The sequence below is a fragment of the Sphaeramia orbicularis genome, chromosome 1, assembly GCF_902148855.1.
Source record: "Sphaeramia orbicularis chromosome 1, fSphaOr1.1, whole genome shotgun sequence".
Lineage (NCBI taxonomy): Eukaryota > Metazoa > Chordata > Actinopteri > Kurtiformes > Apogonidae > Sphaeramia > Sphaeramia orbicularis.
The window spans coordinates 26,728,219-26,747,885 of NC_043957.1; the positions used below are offsets into that span (position 1 = coordinate 26,728,219).

The window sequence follows — 19,667 nt, forward strand, 5'->3', positions numbered from 1 at the left end:
CCTGCAGTTTCTAAATGTAAATGTAAATAAAGTGTGTTTAGGATGAAGAGGCATATATAATGGATACTGGAAGTATGTAAGCATAACCCCAAAGAATTTATTAGAAATAATTACAAAAAGAGATAGCATTTTCTTCATCACACAAGCCGATCCAAGTACATTTCCATATTTCTCTGAGAGTTCTTCAGGAGAAATGGAGCTGTGCCATGTTGAATTAACTAATGTGAAGCTGTAGCAGATGGCAGAGCAATGGAAAAAAAATAAGAGATAAACTCCAAAGACAACAGGAAGATGGCAGGGAACAGTGACAGGACCTGACAGGACCTGTCAAATGTTAAGATGTACATTGGCGACAGGTATGGTTCAACAGGACATAGAGTGTGAGTGAGGAAGCAAATAGGCTTAAGGTCAAAGATAATGAATAAGACAAAAAGGAATGAATTCCACAAAAAATAATTAGAAAATGCAGCAGTCCAAATAGCAACCGTAGCCTAACTCAAAGCATCTCCAATATGCTCAAGCTAAACCATCATTTTAAACTACTACTTACCTTATACTTTGTCCACTTGTCCAGGACATAACTGCTGTATTTCTCCAGCTTTCTTTCTTAGACAGTTAATTGTCAGAGTGTTTGTGCGTGTTAGTACCTGTGGCTAGATTTGGTGAGCTCTGGACCCTCTTCATGGGAGAAAGTATGAGTGACAAGGCCACGCTTTTGCGAGCACATCCTCCGCTATCTGAGAAATCACAGCCAGGCAGGTGATCACAGAGGCAGCAGCAACAGCAGCATGCACATGCAAATCCAAAACTCCACAGGCACAAAAACACACAACTGCATCCAGCCCAAAGGAAAACCCAGACAAGGGAAGGGCAAAGCACATGCTTTAAAAATGATTGAATTTTACTGCAGCAGGTTAAAGAAATGGAAGCTGAGAATTGAGAAGCTGTTTGATAATTATATCAAAGATGTCTAAAGGTATTACTGCATACTGTGTTAGCTTATAAAGTCTCTCCGTATTCATTAAGGGAAGTAAAGTAAATCACTGTTTAATATTATTTTATGAGGAACATGATCAATACAATAAGACACAGAAACATGTGTTAATAGCACAGAAATTGAAAGTTATTGTGGTTAAAACACCTTAAAAAACACTGCACTCCTAACTTACAGTAACCTACTATTTAATGTTGTGCCATGTTGTCAGAAAAACCATGATGTTAATCTTTTTGTTTCTGAACTGTCGTTTTGATGACAGTAGTTTGAACTATCACCATGTTGGCTTTTTATGACCATAAATGACCATATTTGAACAAAAAAGGGTGTAACTGCATGAACACAAGGGATCAGAGTCATCTCCGAGGGCGGTGATCTTTACTTAAAACTATACCTACCGATGTGGCATTTCTCACAGCACTTAGTAAAAGTTTGAACATGAACAACCTGCCTCCCTCCAAAGCCCCGCCCCCTTCCCTCTGCCTGAGCTCTGAGGCTCCTCCTCCTCACTCCTCCTCTCCTGATGCGCGATGGAAACAAAGGAGGAAGCAGAGGTGGAGGTCCGGTCCGTTTTGGCGTGTCCGCGGACCCCTCCCTCAGTAATCAGATGCATCATCCACCTGCCGCGGGCCCGCGGCTCCTGTTCCATCAGTGGACCTGGTCTGTGCAGTACTGGGTCAGTGTCTTCACTGCAGTGCCCAGGGGATGGGCGCGCGCACTGTGAACGCGCGGCCTCCGCAAATTTTCCGTGGAATTTTGAGGTTTCATAGTCCATACAATTATCATCCTACATCATCATACATTGTGTGACACCATGTACATGTACCTGTATGAGTCCCACTGTCATAAAAGCTGAGCTTTATGCAGACCTGTTCAGTCCAGTACAGCTGACTTCCGGACTTTTATCTCCATCCTTCATTCATCTGACTCCCGTTTGTGCCCCTCAGTTGTTGTTTCTGTTCATAAATCCGTTTCTTCCCTTCCACATGTGCATGTCAGTTCTATCCAAACACATCCTAGACAGTAGACTGTGGTCAGTGACGGGAGAAGCAGCGCCAGTGAAGTGTCAGATTCAGAGGGACACATATTGGATGTGAGGCGGCGATAATGGATCGGATGCTGGACGGCCGTAATGGATGATTGACAGGAGGCTCAGTCAGGTTCGGCCAATTATTTCATTCGGACCGACTAAAATGATTGGTCAGACTTTTATTGGAAATATATGAGAATTAAACATTTTTGAGTTTCAACACCTGGCGGATTTCTTTTACATTTTAGTTCGACACACACTTATTAGGAGCATTTTAAGATGACAAAAGAAAAGTGTAAAAATGCCACATCATACGGTATAGCTTTAAACATAACTAATGTGTTATCTATACGAAGGAGTGGTTTAGCATTTATCAAGAGAGTGCAGGTCAACAACTTCAAGTTCTTTGATGTAGAAGTACTGTTTTTGTAGAAGTTTGGTGGCTTTGAACAGTGACATAGCAACTTAATTTCTTTGTCAAGTACCCTGCTTCTCCAAAGTTGGGCATCTACAATATTTTTACTTCATACACACAATCTAAAGATCCATATCTAACTCTTAAACACAGGTTTTATTTATCTATTACTTACTATTATTTATTATGCATAATTACCTGTCTATTGTGTGGTATTTATTGTCATATCTGAAGTGATATACTTCATCCACTGAACATGTTTTGGTACAAGAGACAAATTTCCTGCAGCATTAATTATAATTATCATTTTTTTAAGCACTCGATACATACACAACTATGATAAGAAATAAGAAAACATAATTGCAAGACTTAAATATAAGCAACTGGTCAGTGCAGAGGGTTAAACACAAACCTGCTTTGATATTCCATCAAATGTATTTGCGTTCCTATTTCTGGTACTATTACTGGTAGTTATTTGTGTCACTCAACCACAACATCTCATGACAAGGCTATTTTTGTGTTGTATTCTATATTATAAATATAGGCAAACAAGATGAGTCAAGCTATCATTGGCAGCTGACAGAGCAGTGTGTGTAGAAGGCTCAAAGATGGCTCATCATTGATTCGGCAGCTGAAATACACACTTGAGTGCAGGATGACTGCCAAGTTGAGAACAGAGCTTTGGACATGTATTGAGGGAGGAATACACCACTGTGGTTAAAAGCAAAAGGCTTACTATACTTATTGATGCTTTCAGTCACAATATCCGAGGCCCAAAATGGACCAACACCAAAGTGGTGAAACAGGGTCAGGGTTAGAGTTACACACTGACGCCTGTGGCAGAGGGAAACTAGCACGCATAGCAGCTTTTAAAATAGCTAAGTGGCCTCAAATGTGGAAAAAGACTTTATGTATTATCAAGCATTATAATGTCAACAATAGTTCTATCTTCAGTGGATAAACTCTAAAGGAAAGCAGCAACGGTACAATAGAAGGAATAGAAAACAACCAAAACAATAGCTCGATGAACCAATCCCAATATTGTGATATGCGGTGTGTTTGTCTGTGTGTGTGTTTACCTGTATTCATACTGAAGAGCAATTCCTACTGATCCAATACAAGTGGGCACAATTTTCTGCAAAACAGAGAAAACATATTTTAGACAGATCAACTCTCTTGACTTACAAAAGCAGGTTTTTTATATATTTTTTGCTTCACATTTATGTTTAGGTTGTCTTTCACACACAAACTAAACAGTACTAGATGTTCCCTTTCAAAAGTCCAAGACATACATACATTTTGGCCTCAGAGTTGACCTGGCCTGAGGCAAAAGCTCCATGAACTTTTGCTTGGGGTCTCTGAAAAAGGTTGATGTCAAAAGGTTCAGAGAGCAAAAGCTACAATCACTGCAGGTTGGAATGATACTGTTGCTTAAACAGCCTGTGTGCAGTGAGAGTCTGGAAAGATGGATGATGTTTAGCGGTGAGGAGACTATCCGCTGACATATGTTAAGTGGAAGTTGAGGTCAGCTCTATTTTAACTCCACTTGCACATTTTATTTTTCCCAATGTTGAGAACCCACTTGGGAGGAAATGCTGGCATTTTAGACACAGAAATAAAAGAATTGGAAGAGATGGACAAAATCATTTAGTGACAGGATAATGAACAGGATGAATAGTTGTAAAATGTATATGATTCTTTTTTACACTATTGCACTGAATTCTAATACTGCATTCTGGCCTGTAAATATATTCATTCTAATAATTATAACTGTATTAATTTTTTGGATATGAATACAAGTCTGACACTAAAGAAGAAAATAAAGTTGTCTTAGCTTAAAAAAGTATCTAAATAAATTATAGGCTGGAACTTCATAATACAATGTTTGACTCTGAACCCACATTATGCAATATTTGAGTTAAATGATGATAATGTGAATTGTAAATGCTGACAGTTGTGATAACATATTAAAAATATGACTTAAAATGTGTTATTCATTTACTATCCTGACTTTACAATAATCTGCTACATTAACCTTTTTTGTAAGTGCAGAATAGGTTGTTTATCATCTTATAAAAAAAAAAGCACAAAGTACAGAAGCCCAGATTTTGTGTTACATCTCTTTAAGCCTTAATTTACTTTTAATATTCATGAATTGTGTCCAGTTTTTTTTTGCCCTACAGGTTTTGAAATGTCACAAAAGATGTCCTAAATTCTAGTTTGGGAATGGACGAATTTAGACTAAAACCTAAACAGAATCCAAATGTAGGAATGAAGGTTGTTCTTATTGTCCTTCAAGGAAGGCATACATCACATAGATAAAACTAAAATAATATAAATGGCACTGATAAATGGGACAGAGTGCTGTGATAACTTAACTGTACTCATGAGATGCTCATCTCCTGCTATATGGAGGCCTTTTCTTGGAACTGTTGCAGTAGGGAGCATGATTGATATAAATGGGAAAGACTTCAAAAGCCAGAGGCTCATTACAGATTGCTGCATCGCTGCGTGAATGTATGCTCATGTGTGTCATCATGGGACTTAGGGTGTGTGACAGATACTAGAGGTGACGGTCTACAGTGGCTGCAGTGGGGATCTTATATGTCTGGTATGTAAATAACTGACACACACACGGCTAACTTTCCCTACACACACATACTGCTGTGAAGAACAGGGAATTCACAGTAGTATTTTAATTGTTGGTGAGACAGCTACAGAGCAGGAGAGCATGTTTCCAGTTCGCATGTTTAGCATTCACTTCTAAGCTGTGGATCTAAAGTGACTATAATGATAGCTAAGTTTTGCTAGATATGCATCTCTATAGTTTGACAGCTACAAGCTTTGGTGCGGATTGACAGTAAACCATTGATAGCTGCGGACTGATTTACTGAATGAAGCATGCAGCCATATTCTGTGCAGGGGTTTCCCATAGAATTATGATGGTTAGGTGCAGTACCCGAGCCATTTTGACAGCATCTATATCATATTCATGTAACATCAATGTGGGGAGCCACATTACTATTGGTGCTTTATCAAGCTGTGTTTTAAGGTGTTTTTTTTAGTTTTTTCTTTTACATGTATATGATAATACAAGGACAATACAATGTTCATTTCATTTGTGTGTGTGTGTGTGTGTGTGCGTGCGTGTGTGTGTGTGTGTGTGTGTGTGTGTGTATGTGTGTGTGTGTGTGTGTGTGTGTGTGTGTGTATACATTAGGGGTGTAACGGTGCACTCATTTGTACAGAACCGTTTTGATTCACGTCTTCAATACAATACGGAGGTGTACCGAACAAATACATGTAGCCTATGTGAAGAACGCAAACACTCGTTTTAAGTTTCCGCACGAACACTGAAGCGGAACGCACACAGTATGAGCTGGGTGGACAGACGTCTAAACAGTACATGTGCCATACACATGCTGAAGGTGAACCAGCATGGCAACTCAGAACAGCATCACAGGTACAAAGCCAGAGTTGGAAGACCCTCCGTCTTTTCTACAGTCTCCGATTTTGGAACTTTTCAGATTCCCTGTCAGTTACAGTATGTCAACGGAGAGAGACAAGACGATAAAACAAATGGTAGCATTGTTTCATTAAGATTGGTTATCAGTTACGTTTTGTTTTTTTTTTTGTTTTTTTTAATGAAATTGATCTCCTTCACTGTACCGAAAACGTATAAAAAAATCTATTGAACCAAAGACCCCTGTACCAAAATCATACCGAACCAACATTTTTCTGTACCTTTACACCCCTAATACACACAAACACACACACACACACACATACACACAATCTCATCCGTGTAGAAAAATTCCAGGTTCAGTGAGAAAAGAGGACATAGGACCAAGTGTTCGGCATTATTGTGTTGTTGTGTTACTGTGTTACTTTTCCCCATGGTATTCAACTGTGACTACTTTTACAGGTCTATGACATACATATTGATAATTCATACACACTTGTACATTGCAACAATAAGCTTTCATTATTAAATGTATTGAAAAGAGGCAGCATTAGATTCAGCTTCACATGACAGAAAAAAAACAGCAGCACACTTTAAAACTGTTCTAATTAACACTAAAACTGTATTGCCAGTGTTTTCTTGTCATACTCTCAATAATTTCTTCATCTGAACTTAGAAGGTGCATATAAAACAGGTGCTTTCAAAGCAGCCAGCACAAAAGATATTTTCAGACATCCAGCAACTATCCTCCTCAGAGGAAATGGCAAGGAGTGAAGGGGCTTTTGCTGCTGTTTTCATGAATGTGCAGTAATTCAATGACTTCAGCTGTGGCTTGCTGGTACCAAAACAAAACCCTGCAATTATCTACACTATTAAATATTGGTAAAATTTCAAAAAGCTATTTAACACCAAAAGGTCTAAGTAAGAGCTAACTTAATATCACTATTAAATGCATATATACAGTTGGCGTCACTATTGTCAGTGAGGTGTTGTGAGTTGAGGTCTACATCAAGTCAGACATCGTGGAATTCTTTCAGTCCCCCAAGACCTAATCCTCACCCACATACAGTACGTCCTCATAAATCTATCTGTGAGAAACACACACACCCCACTGGGGTAAATCATGGGTCTGGCGTCACAGGCTGTCGGCGTCCAAATGATGGTCAGATTATAAACAGGATCATGTTTCTAGGGGACAGATTGGCGGCGACACAGCAGCTGTGACCATGGTGTAATGTTATGGCTGGACACAGGAAGAAAACCTAGGAAGCACTATATACTATGGAAAACTGTAGCGTTTACATCTATAATATTTTAAGCTTCTGAACACAAAAAAAGACCTCTGTCTAAGATTGGTGGCAGATTATCAGTTGGCTATTTATTTCAGCATAAAACTGGAGAAGTAAACCTTTGCAAACCATCACAAAATGTCATCTTAACGTAACACTGACACAAATGCAAAGAAACACACCTGAGTGTATCTCCTTGTCAATTCTCATAGACATTCTATAGATTCAGTTCTAAAGTAAACCAAATGTACCATTGTCAATAGACTTTTTTAAATTTCTAAGGAGTTGTTTTCAGTTCTGTCCTAGTTACACTGGCCAAAACGTTTGGTATGTTAAGTTGCTTTTGAGTCATTTTATTTTCTTACTTTGCCGTGGTTTATTCACCAACTGTAATTTAGGTATCGGCAGGCCACTATGGTGACTAGTATGGATATAATTACTGAGTGTAATAGCTGTGGGACTGCAAATGCACAAGTCAAAGCTATAAGCCCCAGAAAGCCGTGATGTCCAACACCACAAGCCCATCACATCCCATTAGCCTGCAGAGTGATCCACTGGGACACATTCACTTTATATTAGTGGACTCACGTTATATGAGCGGACTAATAGGCTATGAAGCCTTGGAAACATAAGACGCAGCAGTAGCTATGATAGGAAGCTCACCCTCCTACATGTAGTACATTTCATTAAACCACTGATTTGGACTCATTACCAGAAACAGTTACTATCACTGTGATAATATAGTCACTTAACAGAAGACATGGTAAGATTATGTTTCATTTCATGTGTAACACACAGAATGTCTATGTGCACTGTATAAAAATTATCTAATAAAAAGCTCAACACACATTGTCAAAAGGACCACAAAGGAGGACTAACCTGAGTCAGTCCACCACAAAATCACACCTAAAAACTGCTCATAACCACTGGACTACAGCCAGAAAGCTGGCAGCAGCTTGTTTAGACTCACACACTCAGCTAACAGCAGCTATTTTCTAGCATGCTATTAACTGAAACTAGGGACACACTGATTATCACCTACAGCCAAATAGCAGATTCAATATTCACATTTTTATATTATCTGAATATATATATATATATATATATATATATATATATATATATATATATATATATATATATATATATATATATATATATAATATGCTGCTCCTTGCAGCTGTCTCACTGTTGTCATTACTCTATGACCTGCCAATAGCACTATTTGATTATTCCACATGATGTGCAACACTAAAATGAGAAAATAATATTTGTATCTTATTCGAATACCTAATAGTAATAATCATAATACCTTGAGCTCAGTGTGAAAACTGACATTAAATATTGCAGATTATTGAATTGCTCTTTATTTGAGTTGGAAGTCAGCTTAACCACATCTCCATTAAACAGTATTTTTCATTTGTACTGCATATGTATATCTGATTCCAGCCTCCATGAATATTGCTAATCAATGTTAGCCCAGTAAAAACATATTGGTCATCTTGAATTAAAGACAGGACCATTGTTTGCTGGCACAGTTACTCAACACTACTGTGCTATATGTTTATGTACTATATTTATTGAAAGTAAATATAAACCACATAATGGTATAGTATTTATATATGAAAATAATTAATACTAAACCAAAAATAAACCTACAGAAATAGCTTACCTGATACATCAGCCCCTGCAACTACAGCCCTCATCATGTCTTTAACAGTATTAATTATCTTGCTAAACCTTAAAGGAGTGATATTTTGCATTTTTTTAATGGAATTATGCATTTTAAAACATTTCCCTGTGGTCTACATAAACTGTAAATGCTATGCTCGGGTCTGAATTCTTCATTAATTCAACTCCACAGGTCCATCTTCAACCCTATTTCTGAGTAATGACACCAGAAAGGTTGTTTTGAGCACTGGCCCTTTAAATGCAAATGAGCCACTTTATGCCCCACTCTCTCCAGGTTGTGGGCTGTGCTGCTCTGTCCCATTCAACCAACAATTGAACATTTTAGGTAATCGGCTCTAAGTTTGGACAGATTTTCAGTATGGACTACAACCGCTGCTGCTGACAAACAAATATGGCGTACTCGAAGAAATGTTTGTCGCAAGTCTTGACCTTGTATGTGCAAATGTCATGACGTAGCTAGTTATAGATGTAACAAATTAAGAAGGAATTAAAACGGGTTGCAGAAATCCACTCAATTTATGCCAAAATGAATATAAAGATAGCTTTGCAGCACCTAGAGGGTTCAAATTCAAACTTTATGAACTATTAGGGTCCAAATACACAAATAAATGTACCAAAGACTAATAAAAGTTGGTTTAGCAAAATATGACCCTTTTAACTTGTTTCTCCTCCATTTCAGGTGCACACTGAACAACACAAAAAGTACCCATAATTTCTGCACTTATGTGTGTTTACATCTCTAATACAGCAGTGACATCATCCATCACCAATGTCTTGCTTGGTTCTAACATATCAAATTAAGACAAGACTCTAACAGCTCACACCATATGATATAATCTGTCAGCTGGAAACAGAGATTGAACCTGAATCAGTCTATCCTGATCAGTCGCTGTGTCCAAACTGCATTCACAATCAATTTGACAGCCTTTCAGCTTTAAGGCGGAGACAGCATTTAGGTGACAATGCAGACATTCGTCAACAAAACTAAAGTGAGCTGAAGGCACAGGAAAAAACGCTGTGAAGTTAAGAGTCATTTGTCCAAGTGTCACTGTAAAAACAAATATCTGGACAAAAACAATACCCTGAAGGAAAACATTTTCCTGGCAGTGTGATCATTAAGACTGAGTAAGGAATAAACAAAAGGAGAGGAAACAGAACTGGGATACCATTAGACACTGAATGCCAACCCTTTTATAGACAAAACAAGAGTCTAGAGAAAAATGCCTCCATGAGAAAGATGCCAACAATGATACTAACAAGTAATAATCCCCAAAAATGCTCTCTAGCAACATCTAAGGATTTCATGCCATTTCATTTAGGCCCATGGCATGGTACATTAATTATATGTTCACACTGAACACTCCAGAACAGAGGCATTTCACTGGTTTCACCACAGTAGACATATCGTAACATCTGTTCCTTTCCCTCTAAGATGCCCCCATGTTGTTCCATTTACATATGGTCTACTTTTCTCATTTCAGCTCTTCACATCAGAATTAGTTTTCCAGTGTCAATCCAAGTTAATCTGTCCAAATCTATTTTGATGGATCAATGATATAATTATTCTTTTTGGCTCCTTTTAAGCATGTGCACCTGGTATAATATTTAATGACTAAAAACAATTAAATTAATCTTAAAAAGGATTCTGTTTTGTCTTCTTACTTCCTGTTGATAAATGCACTCCTCTCTTATTAATCGCCTGCGCAAGATGTTTTTTGTAGTTGGAATGGTGTTTTCAGAGTAGTTTGCAAACCACAACAGGGCAAAACCACAAGATAAACACAAAATAAACCATACTATGAATACATAAAACAAAACGGGGGATTAATATTCAGTTTTATTAAGAAATTTGAAAATATTATCAGCAGGGAATTTTTTTTTATAAGAGCAAAGCATGATAAGAGTGTTAGTGTGTGTGCGTGTGTGAGGTCAATCAGCAAGAGTGAACAGTAACTGGAGATAAGCCGACCATGGCCTTAAGGGTCCTGACCCTGAAGTGCTCACTCTGACTGAGACATACGAACAGGAAGTTAACAGATTAAGCTCCTTAGAAAAATCTATTTTAAGACCCAACCAAAAGGACATTCATATGGGCATCTATTCGGTTGGTGTGTAGATACAAGTTTGCTAACTGCTAAAAGCCTCATAATCTAGAAGACATTTTAATAGAGAAAAAAAAAACAAACAAACAAAAAAAAAAAAAAAACACATGCAAGCTTAGTTAGAACCAGAGAAACCATTTTTATTTCAACAAGGCAAAAGGAAGTCCCCAGAGGGCCAGCATAAATCTCATTTGAGACATGCCTAAAAGCCTGAAAACCAGCTGACAGGGAGAGTGACCTGTCCAAAAAAGGCAGAATTCAGAATCGCTTCATTCCTTAATTACTGAATTGGAGCCAAGTTATTTTAGTGGAGCATTTTTGTGGTAAAAATGTGGGGAGTGCAGGGTTGTGGAGAGGGCAAAAAATGGCTTGGGAATCAAAATATGAGTCTAACTAAAAAGAACTAGACTATTCATTGTGTTTAAGTGGGCACTATATTTACAGCTAGACTGGGTCTGGAGTAAAAACAACAAAAAACGTCAAACTGGGTTCATATGAAGCTTAACGCCAAATTGAACCTCTAGGTGTCATACTTTCGCTCAGCAGATGTTTCAGAGCAGAAGAAATGTCAGAGCCTGTCAGTATAGCAACTCCAGCCCTCTCGGTGGTGGTATTGCACCTCTAAGATGGTTTAACAACCAGTAATGAGAAGAAGAAGCAGTGGCAAAGTGGTGCTGGCACAGCTCTGGCAGGGCTGACTATGCAAGATAATGCATCGCAATAGTCAGTTTTTCCAGGATTGTTTTCCTGCTCACATGTTGCCTCACCTATTTTTTGGATCGTCTCTTTCTTCATCTGTAAATTCAAACATGTTGAAGCATTGTCGGTGCTGTTTTAGATTTCTCATTATCATTGTTTATACACAAGCATGTTACGTTCATCATCTTGCCGGGTTGCTTCTTTTTAAGGCACATCAAGTTGGACATAGCAATCTGACAGCATCAGAACAGCTTACTGGTCTAGGTCAGTTTATTTGATACATCTCATCACAGTGATAAATGTCGGTTCAGCCGGTTTGTATAAATTAAAGTGGTTTAAGCCCCTACACCACAATAGCCCGGCTAAACTGGAAATTAATCCCTACTGTACAGTTTACGGTTTGATCATTATTGACATTTTTGTTGGACTTGGACTAAATGTAATCAAGAAGTGCAGGTTTTATTGTTCCTTCATGATTATTCATGGAAGCCTCGCTAATAGGAGCAGCACAGGGAAGAGCACAGCTCAGGCATCAATGATAACAAAAGGTGCTGAGGTGGATGGAGAAGCAAAGCAGCAATGGCAGCAGCCTGAAGCAGTAATATTAGCCAAACAGTTCAAATATGGCACCCTGAATGAAATTAAACAATCAGATGTGAAAGAGAGAATCAGCTGGGCCATCAGCTGAAGTGGGCTAGTTCTAAGATGAGCTGCTGTCAGCCATGGGTTCATTTGTGGCCAGAACTTGATTTTGTTGCTTGCCTGAACAAATGTAACACTAAGTATCACTTATTGAACAAAGATATATTTTAAATTTTACTTATAAAGTAAAGTAATGAAATATTTCACTTGCAGTGTTCACTTGATACCTTGTCATTCTTGGTACCCCTATGTAAAATCAAATAAAGCTATAGTAATCTACATTAAAAAAAAAAAAAGTTGCTTTAAAACTTCCCTCTAGGTATTGTCTGATAGTATCATATCTTGTACTGGATGCCTACCTGTGGCTGGTGCTACTGCATGCATACTAAAAACATTGCAGGGGAAAGTCATTTTGTTTAAAAGAAAATCATAGTTTCCTTGAATTTCATGACAAAAAACAGCCAACAAAATGGGCCAGTGAAACTCTTTTCCTCTGGCTAGCTGGTGTAGTCTACATTTTAGCCTACATAAGATACACTAGGGCTGCACGATTTTGGAAAAAAAAAAAAATCCCGTTTTTTTCCTCTAAAAACTCGATTTTCGATTTTGATTTCGATTTTTGGGTAAAACTACAAAAGACAACAGAAGTCAGCATGCCATTTTCGTGAGCAGCCAACAATGCAAGGCACTGCTCTAACCTCAAATCTGTGATGGGATCACGTGATGAACCCACAGAAGTTTTATTCTTAATTAAATCTTTATTGAATGAAGTAGAGTATACAAACAATGTATACAACAAGAAAATAACAGAAGTTTGTCAGGGGGAATACACTATATAATACAATGTCCAAATCAGAGCAAATACTTATGTTTTTTATAGCCTTTTTGTTTCCACATTTATCTAACAGCTTTAAATAAAGTTCAACATCTTTCAAAAAATAAATAATATTTGGTTTTGTGTAACAGAACTTACATTTGTGAATGAAAAATTTAGCAAGTAAGAGGACTAAATTATAAATAAATAAATAAATAAATAAATAAATAAATATAAATATATAAATATATATATATATATATATATATATATATATATATATATATATATATATATATATATTTGTTTTTTTTGTTTTGTTTTGTTTTTTTTTCCTGGGTATCTGGGCCCACAGAAGTGATACCAATGTAAGTCAGTGACAGGCATCAGTCGTGCGTGCGTGTGTGCGTGTGTGCGTGGACCACGTTAATATGAGTGATCCACATGCGGTTCTATTTAAACTGGGGGATCCGTGCGTGTAATAGACTGACCCAGGACACGCTGGATCGGATTCTGTCTGTGGAGCTGGTGGATGTGTGTGGGCACAGGGCTGTGTGGGCTCCTCTGCTGAGGCTGATGACCCCGAGACTCGGACCCGGTTCGGAAGAAGACAGTACGGTACGGATCTGGGACAACGGAAGATGAGTGATCCACATGCAGTTCTATTTCAGTTGCGGGATCCGTGCGTGAAGCCACGGCTTACATTGCTATAAGTACTGCGGGCTCATTAACACATTTAAAGTCCGGTCATTACACAGACTTCTGTGACAGACCGCTGTCACTGATAGGAGGAGGAGCCTACGGGAGCCCGCAAGCGCGCGGCCCGCAGGCACGAGAGAGATGAAATCGATTTTACGATTTCCCTTTTTTAAAAATCGTACTAATTAAAAAATCCGATTTCGATTTAAAATCGATTAATCGTGCAGCCCTAAGATACACATTACATAGTATTCAGCACTGTAGTGCATGATTGTGTATTTGAATTACACACAGTCAACTAATGTAATGTGGACAGTCATAGTGGTACCATACAGTCTATAACATTTAGTAAATAGCACTGGCTGCTTCAAAATGAGTGCATGGTGTAAAAACTAAGTATACAAAAGCTCTTCATCTACATTAACACAACTCATTTTCATTGGTTGCTTAAGCTTTTGCATATTTAACATTGACTTATGTTGGCTAATCTCAATTTAGCAATTAAATGAACATGACTTGGAGATAGAGAAAGAGAGAGAGAGCACTCAGGGGTAGTGCAATATTGCATACCTCCAAAGTACAATAAAACTGTTCCCCCATGCTGCCAAAAAAAATTGTTAATGAAAAACTGAGTTGTAACCTGCATGAGGAAATACAGAAGACACTGTCCAAACAGAGGAAATCACTATATGCTGTTTCCACTGTACACAAAGAATTTTGGGACACGCACTGCCTGAAATAAGTATTCAATGCAGGAATCAACATCTGATAAGCACTTGTTTCAACCCTTTTTCAGAACAACACAAAGCTGCTGCTTATTAGATGTAGGTCATTTTATAATTAAGGTTTTATCAACACCAAGTAACTGCTCCAACGCCACATTATTGGCACATTATAGCCATTTTCAGCAATGTGCATGTTATCAGCCCTTTTTGTTCGACCTTGCCACTCATTAGTGGACCCCCCTCTGGCTGTATGAATGGACAGGAGAGGTCAATACGCTGACCCTGCATACCCACTCACTGCCCATACTGCAAACAACAGAAGCCCGTGTGTTCTGCAGATTGCATCACAACCCCACTAACAAGCAAAGCCATTGGCCTGAGAGCGCTAATGCAATTATGCAACACAATCCCCTGGACTGCGAGTCGGGGCTATGGAAGAAGAATGAATTCGATGTGACAATCCATGGGGTTTGTTGTCTTACTGTTCCTCTATAGGACTAAGGCTGCATTCACTGTTCTAATGTCCAGAGGTAGCACGAGACAAACAAACATGTATTACAAGAAATTGCACATAAAAAAAAATTGCAAGAGATGCAAAAAGCCATGCACACCCCAGAGTTCAAATTTAAGCAAGTATAAATTCTATTTTACACTACTGAAAACAGGAAAAGGCGAATATTAGCATGTAGGATTATGTAAGCTGTCTGGCTAAAGCCGTCTGGGGACACAGCACTACCAGTAAACAACATCTCTAGAGCTGCCTGCCTGTTTCATCTCTTCACGAGCATCAGGGCACTACATGTGCAGCACTGTAAGAAACTTAATTACAACATCATAGAAGCCCAGGCTACAAACCGAGATGAACACAACCGGCTAATAGGTTAATGAAATCCAAGCACAGTTACAAAGACACGTTGTGATGAGCGGACCTGGCCCATTTCAGATGTATACTCCTGCCCTTACAAAAGACAAAGTAGCGAGTCATTTTCAGCAATAATGTGGTGGAGATTTTCTGAAGTAGCAGTTTTCCTTCTTCAGTTATACAGTAATTAAATGGAGTGTTGGGCCACAGTAACGGCTGCGTATCAGCAAGAATTTAGTGACAGGATACACATAATGACACGGGGTTGGGATTCAATCTACTGCAACAGTGTTAACATGCAGATCATTGTAAGTTTAGGAAAAACTATCATGATTCAAACAGCAAAACCATTAAATCTGAGAAAGAAATATACCATTTTATGCAATCTTAACAAGGAAGATTAACATGGATAAATAGATTAAAATACTGCTGCACCAAATGTTTTCATGTAAACTATTCATTTAAAAAGTTGCACTTTTGAGAGTCAATACTGCACAAAATATTATATCAAGATTTTTTTACACACCTGAGATATTGAGAATGAAATAATGTAGTTATTACAAAGAAATTATTTTTGCAACAGTAAACCACACACAAAATTGCAAGAAACAGCATGTGACTAAATTATAGTTTTTAAAGTATACTAATAATAAATGTTCATTTCATTCTCATATTTTTAAAAAATATAACTAATTTTGCCCTCACACTCCATCATAGTATGTAACACCAAACACCCCAATAAATACTTAAACAACCACACCAACTGACATAAGCGGAGGGAAGTAATTTATGAGAGATTATGAGAGATTTTCTAAAACATATACATGATCACCTTAGCTATAGGCTATATTACATCACGGTTGATGTTTGTTTGGAAAAAACTTTGCATGCTGTTTAAAAAGTACAATTTAGAATTTCTCAATCAAAGCAAAGCAAAATCTTATGACTACCTTTCACAATTCAAGCCCTAAACAGAGCGCAAAAAAAATAAAGATGACAGAGACAGAATCTAAGAACACAACTCAAAAAAATATAACACAGACCTAGATGCTTTCAAAGATTTAAGTATAGTGTGTTAAATATATTCTTTTGAATGTTCTATCACATTTTAAATATACTGGAGAAAAGTAAACATTTGAGGAAAGGCCTAAAGCAGAAATGCTATCAGCTGAGGCTAAGATTACATTCCTCATACATAGTCTGGATTCTCCAGGTACCAGTGGTAAGCGTCCAGCATGAAGATAAGAGGAGGTTGATTAGCAGGGTTGCTATATTTACTGCCATTAGACAGGACCCTTCACCTTCTAGGTGGCCCAGATCTCCAGAAGAGTCTGTCTAAGAAATATCTGATTGAAGGCAAAAGACTATATCGTCATTTTAACATATTTAATTACTGACATTATCCAAAAGAGAAACAGTAAAATGGACAGACTCTTTTCTCTTTCAAATCATCAAAGCTTTGATTTGTAGAGCTCAAACCATGTCTATTGTTGTTGCAGCTTCTATAAAAACTATTTATATGTTCCAGAAAGTCTTAAACAACACAGCTACACAATTAGCTACAACCTTCCTCTCAAAGAGCTGTGTTCCCATAAGTACTCTTTAAATGCCTATGTAAACACAAAGGCATCTCTTAAGGTATTCTCATGTCAAAGACACCAAACAAGGACAACAGTTTCCTGTTTATTTCACGCATTCACAGGAGACTGAAACTCAAGAGCTGTGTATTTGCCGTTTTTGTACAGCAACTTTTCAGTGTCTTTATCCTTTCATGCATCAGCTTTTAAACAAATACCCACTTTCAGGCAGGAATGAGGAAGAGGAGGAGGCAAAACAGAGAGACAGTGACAAGGGAATTCAACTTTGGCTTGTTTTGCCTGATTTGCAAAATCACATACCACAAATTATTTATAATTTCGTAAGTCAAAAAATGTATGCACAGACATTGCATAGTTCATTTTTGGCTCACTCCAACTAAGTAACCATTTTTATGTCTTAGACCACAGGTAAAATAGTGAACACTGAAGCCACAAATACCATAGCAAAAGAGGATAAAGTGACCCTGTGTATGTCAGGTCCAGGTGAAAGTGAGCCAAGCGAACCGTGCTCCGGACCGAGGCTGGGAACCACCCCTCACTGTGTACCCAAGGGGTCAAGGTGACATTCCACAACACCTCTGAGACTGGCCTAATGGAGGGATTGGTGCATGGCTTTTGTTGAGTGGGAAAGAAGAGACCATGAAAGAGGGTGTAACCAGAGATAGAAGTATGTAAAAGGGACAAAAAGGAAGACAGGAAAATGAGATTCCAGGGCAAAATTATGGGAAAGGTAAAAACTAAAGGGAAGTGTTTGTGGACAGAATATACAATGAAAAAAAAAAAAGTTTTGTTGCATTTGATAATTTCTCTCCACCTAATCAATATATTTTTAAAGCAGTGACTGGAGATGAAAACTAGCAATAGCTATAATTTCTTTATGTGAATCATCAGTTACTACAGCTTGTTTGGAACAGGTGCAAGATACTATGTAATTTGCATTGTTCCTATCAAATAAACTTTATAAATAAATACAATTTCTCCTTCTGACAGTATTTTTCACTTTATAACTGGCAGCACCAGCTAGTTACAGATGCTATTCCAAGGGTGGCTGTGGCATAAACCAATGTTTTTATTTGACACCATTTCCCCTGTACACTGTCACAAAAGACAAAAATTATCTTCATGGTCTATAATTGTGGCTCCTGGCAGAACAGATAAATACAATTCCATTTTAGTGTTCGGCTTGTACAACCCATTCAAACCTCATCTAATTTGTATTCTCTTTTAGGATGGATGTGCTCAAAGCAAAAAAGCAGACAAAGAATGTCATATGTTTATGGTAAGTCGCATGTAATAAAAGTATTTTAACACTCACAGACACAATACAATAAATTTAGACTTGTATGTTATGAGTGTCCCCACAGCTTGAGGCAAATTAGATTTAAGACCTTAAGAGTTTGAAAATAACAAGGATAACATTTAAGAGTGACTATACACTAACCTAAATTGAAGAAAAAAGACATTTAGGGTTAAACTATTTGTCCTGTATTTAATGTAATGTTTTTAAATTTGGCTTTATAATCGTAGATAAACTATCATGATAGTGAACATTAGTGTAAGATGCATTTGATAAATAATTCTAAAGAATAGATAATGCTGAGATATTGATTTGCAATGTCAATAAAAAGCAGGATTAAGTAGGATAGCAAAATGCTACTTACAGATCTGCATCACTACAATTAAATTAATTGGGAACTATTTTGATAAATAAATAATTACATTGAATACATGTGTCTGAGAAAGCTTTTTTTAGACTTATGCATATGCACAGATTAATTGACAAGTTGCAGACCTAACTACTACTGTTTTTTGTGACTTTTTAAAGATTAATATGAAACATTATAGCAATTAAGGGACTTATTTTAAGCTGATGAATTCAATGCTGTCATGAGTGAAGCTTTTTGGCTTGTAAAGCATATCCTAGGGCATTCTTCAATCCTCTTAAAAATAGTGGAATTCGATAAAGTTCTTTTGTGTTGAGTCATGAAAAGTACACTGGCTCACTGTTTGAGTGAAACCCAGCAATCATGGTCTTTTGTGACACTTAACCCTAAAACCCTGACCTTTCAACCAGCTGAGTGCAGGTGCAGCAAAACTAAGTTAACTCTTACCTACCGTCATAAAAACCAAACGACTGGAAACTTGCTATGGCGACTCAGGTAAAGGTGAGCTCAGTGCCTGGCAGGCTTTTCTTTTCTTTTCCTTCCCCTTTCTCTTCTTTTACTGACTTTTCTGCGTGCGACTCCTAGTCCCAGATCTCGCCCCTGTTTAATGCCTGGGAAGCAACAGAGACAACAGAACGAGGAGAAAGTTAGAGAGAGAGCCAGATAGAGGGAGAGACGGGGGAAAGAGTAGTTCCCTGTTTGGGTGAAGCAGTGATCAGATACAGCTATTTTCAGACTCAGGCATGCATCGTCTATGAGACTGGAAAGTTACCCCCTGGTGTAATGGGTGGGGGCTAAAGTGACAGGGCTGACTATCTCTATTTTATCACACGCACACATGTTTGCATGCATGCATACCACGCAGTACACGCACATACCCTAACACGCAAACACTGAATATATCCACGGAAACATTTAAATAACGAACAAACACCAGTATATAACTCACTCTGTGACAGGCATCACAAACTGGGGACAT

The 19,667-nt window shown here is 37.8% G+C and overlaps 1 protein-coding gene across 7 annotated transcripts in view; it reads right to left on the reverse strand.

Annotated features, from left to right (window-relative positions):
* The window catches only part of sorbs2a (sorbin and SH3 domain containing 2a), a 78,197-nt gene that overhangs the window by 46,966 nt on the left and 11,564 nt on the right, over positions 1-19,667 (reverse strand). For all 7 annotated transcript variants that reach the window (XM_030133050.1, XM_030133057.1, XM_030133066.1 and 4 more), the window contains exons 2-4: positions 19,140-19,299; positions 3,519-3,574; positions 648-737 (exon numbers count right to left, since the gene is read on the reverse strand). In XM_030133050.1, coding sequence (XP_029988910.1) covers positions 648-737; positions 3,519-3,528 — 100 coding nt within the window. In that variant the 5' untranslated portion in view covers positions 3,529-3,574; positions 19,140-19,299. The remainder of the gene's footprint in view (positions 1-647; positions 738-3,518; positions 3,575-19,139; positions 19,300-19,667) is intronic.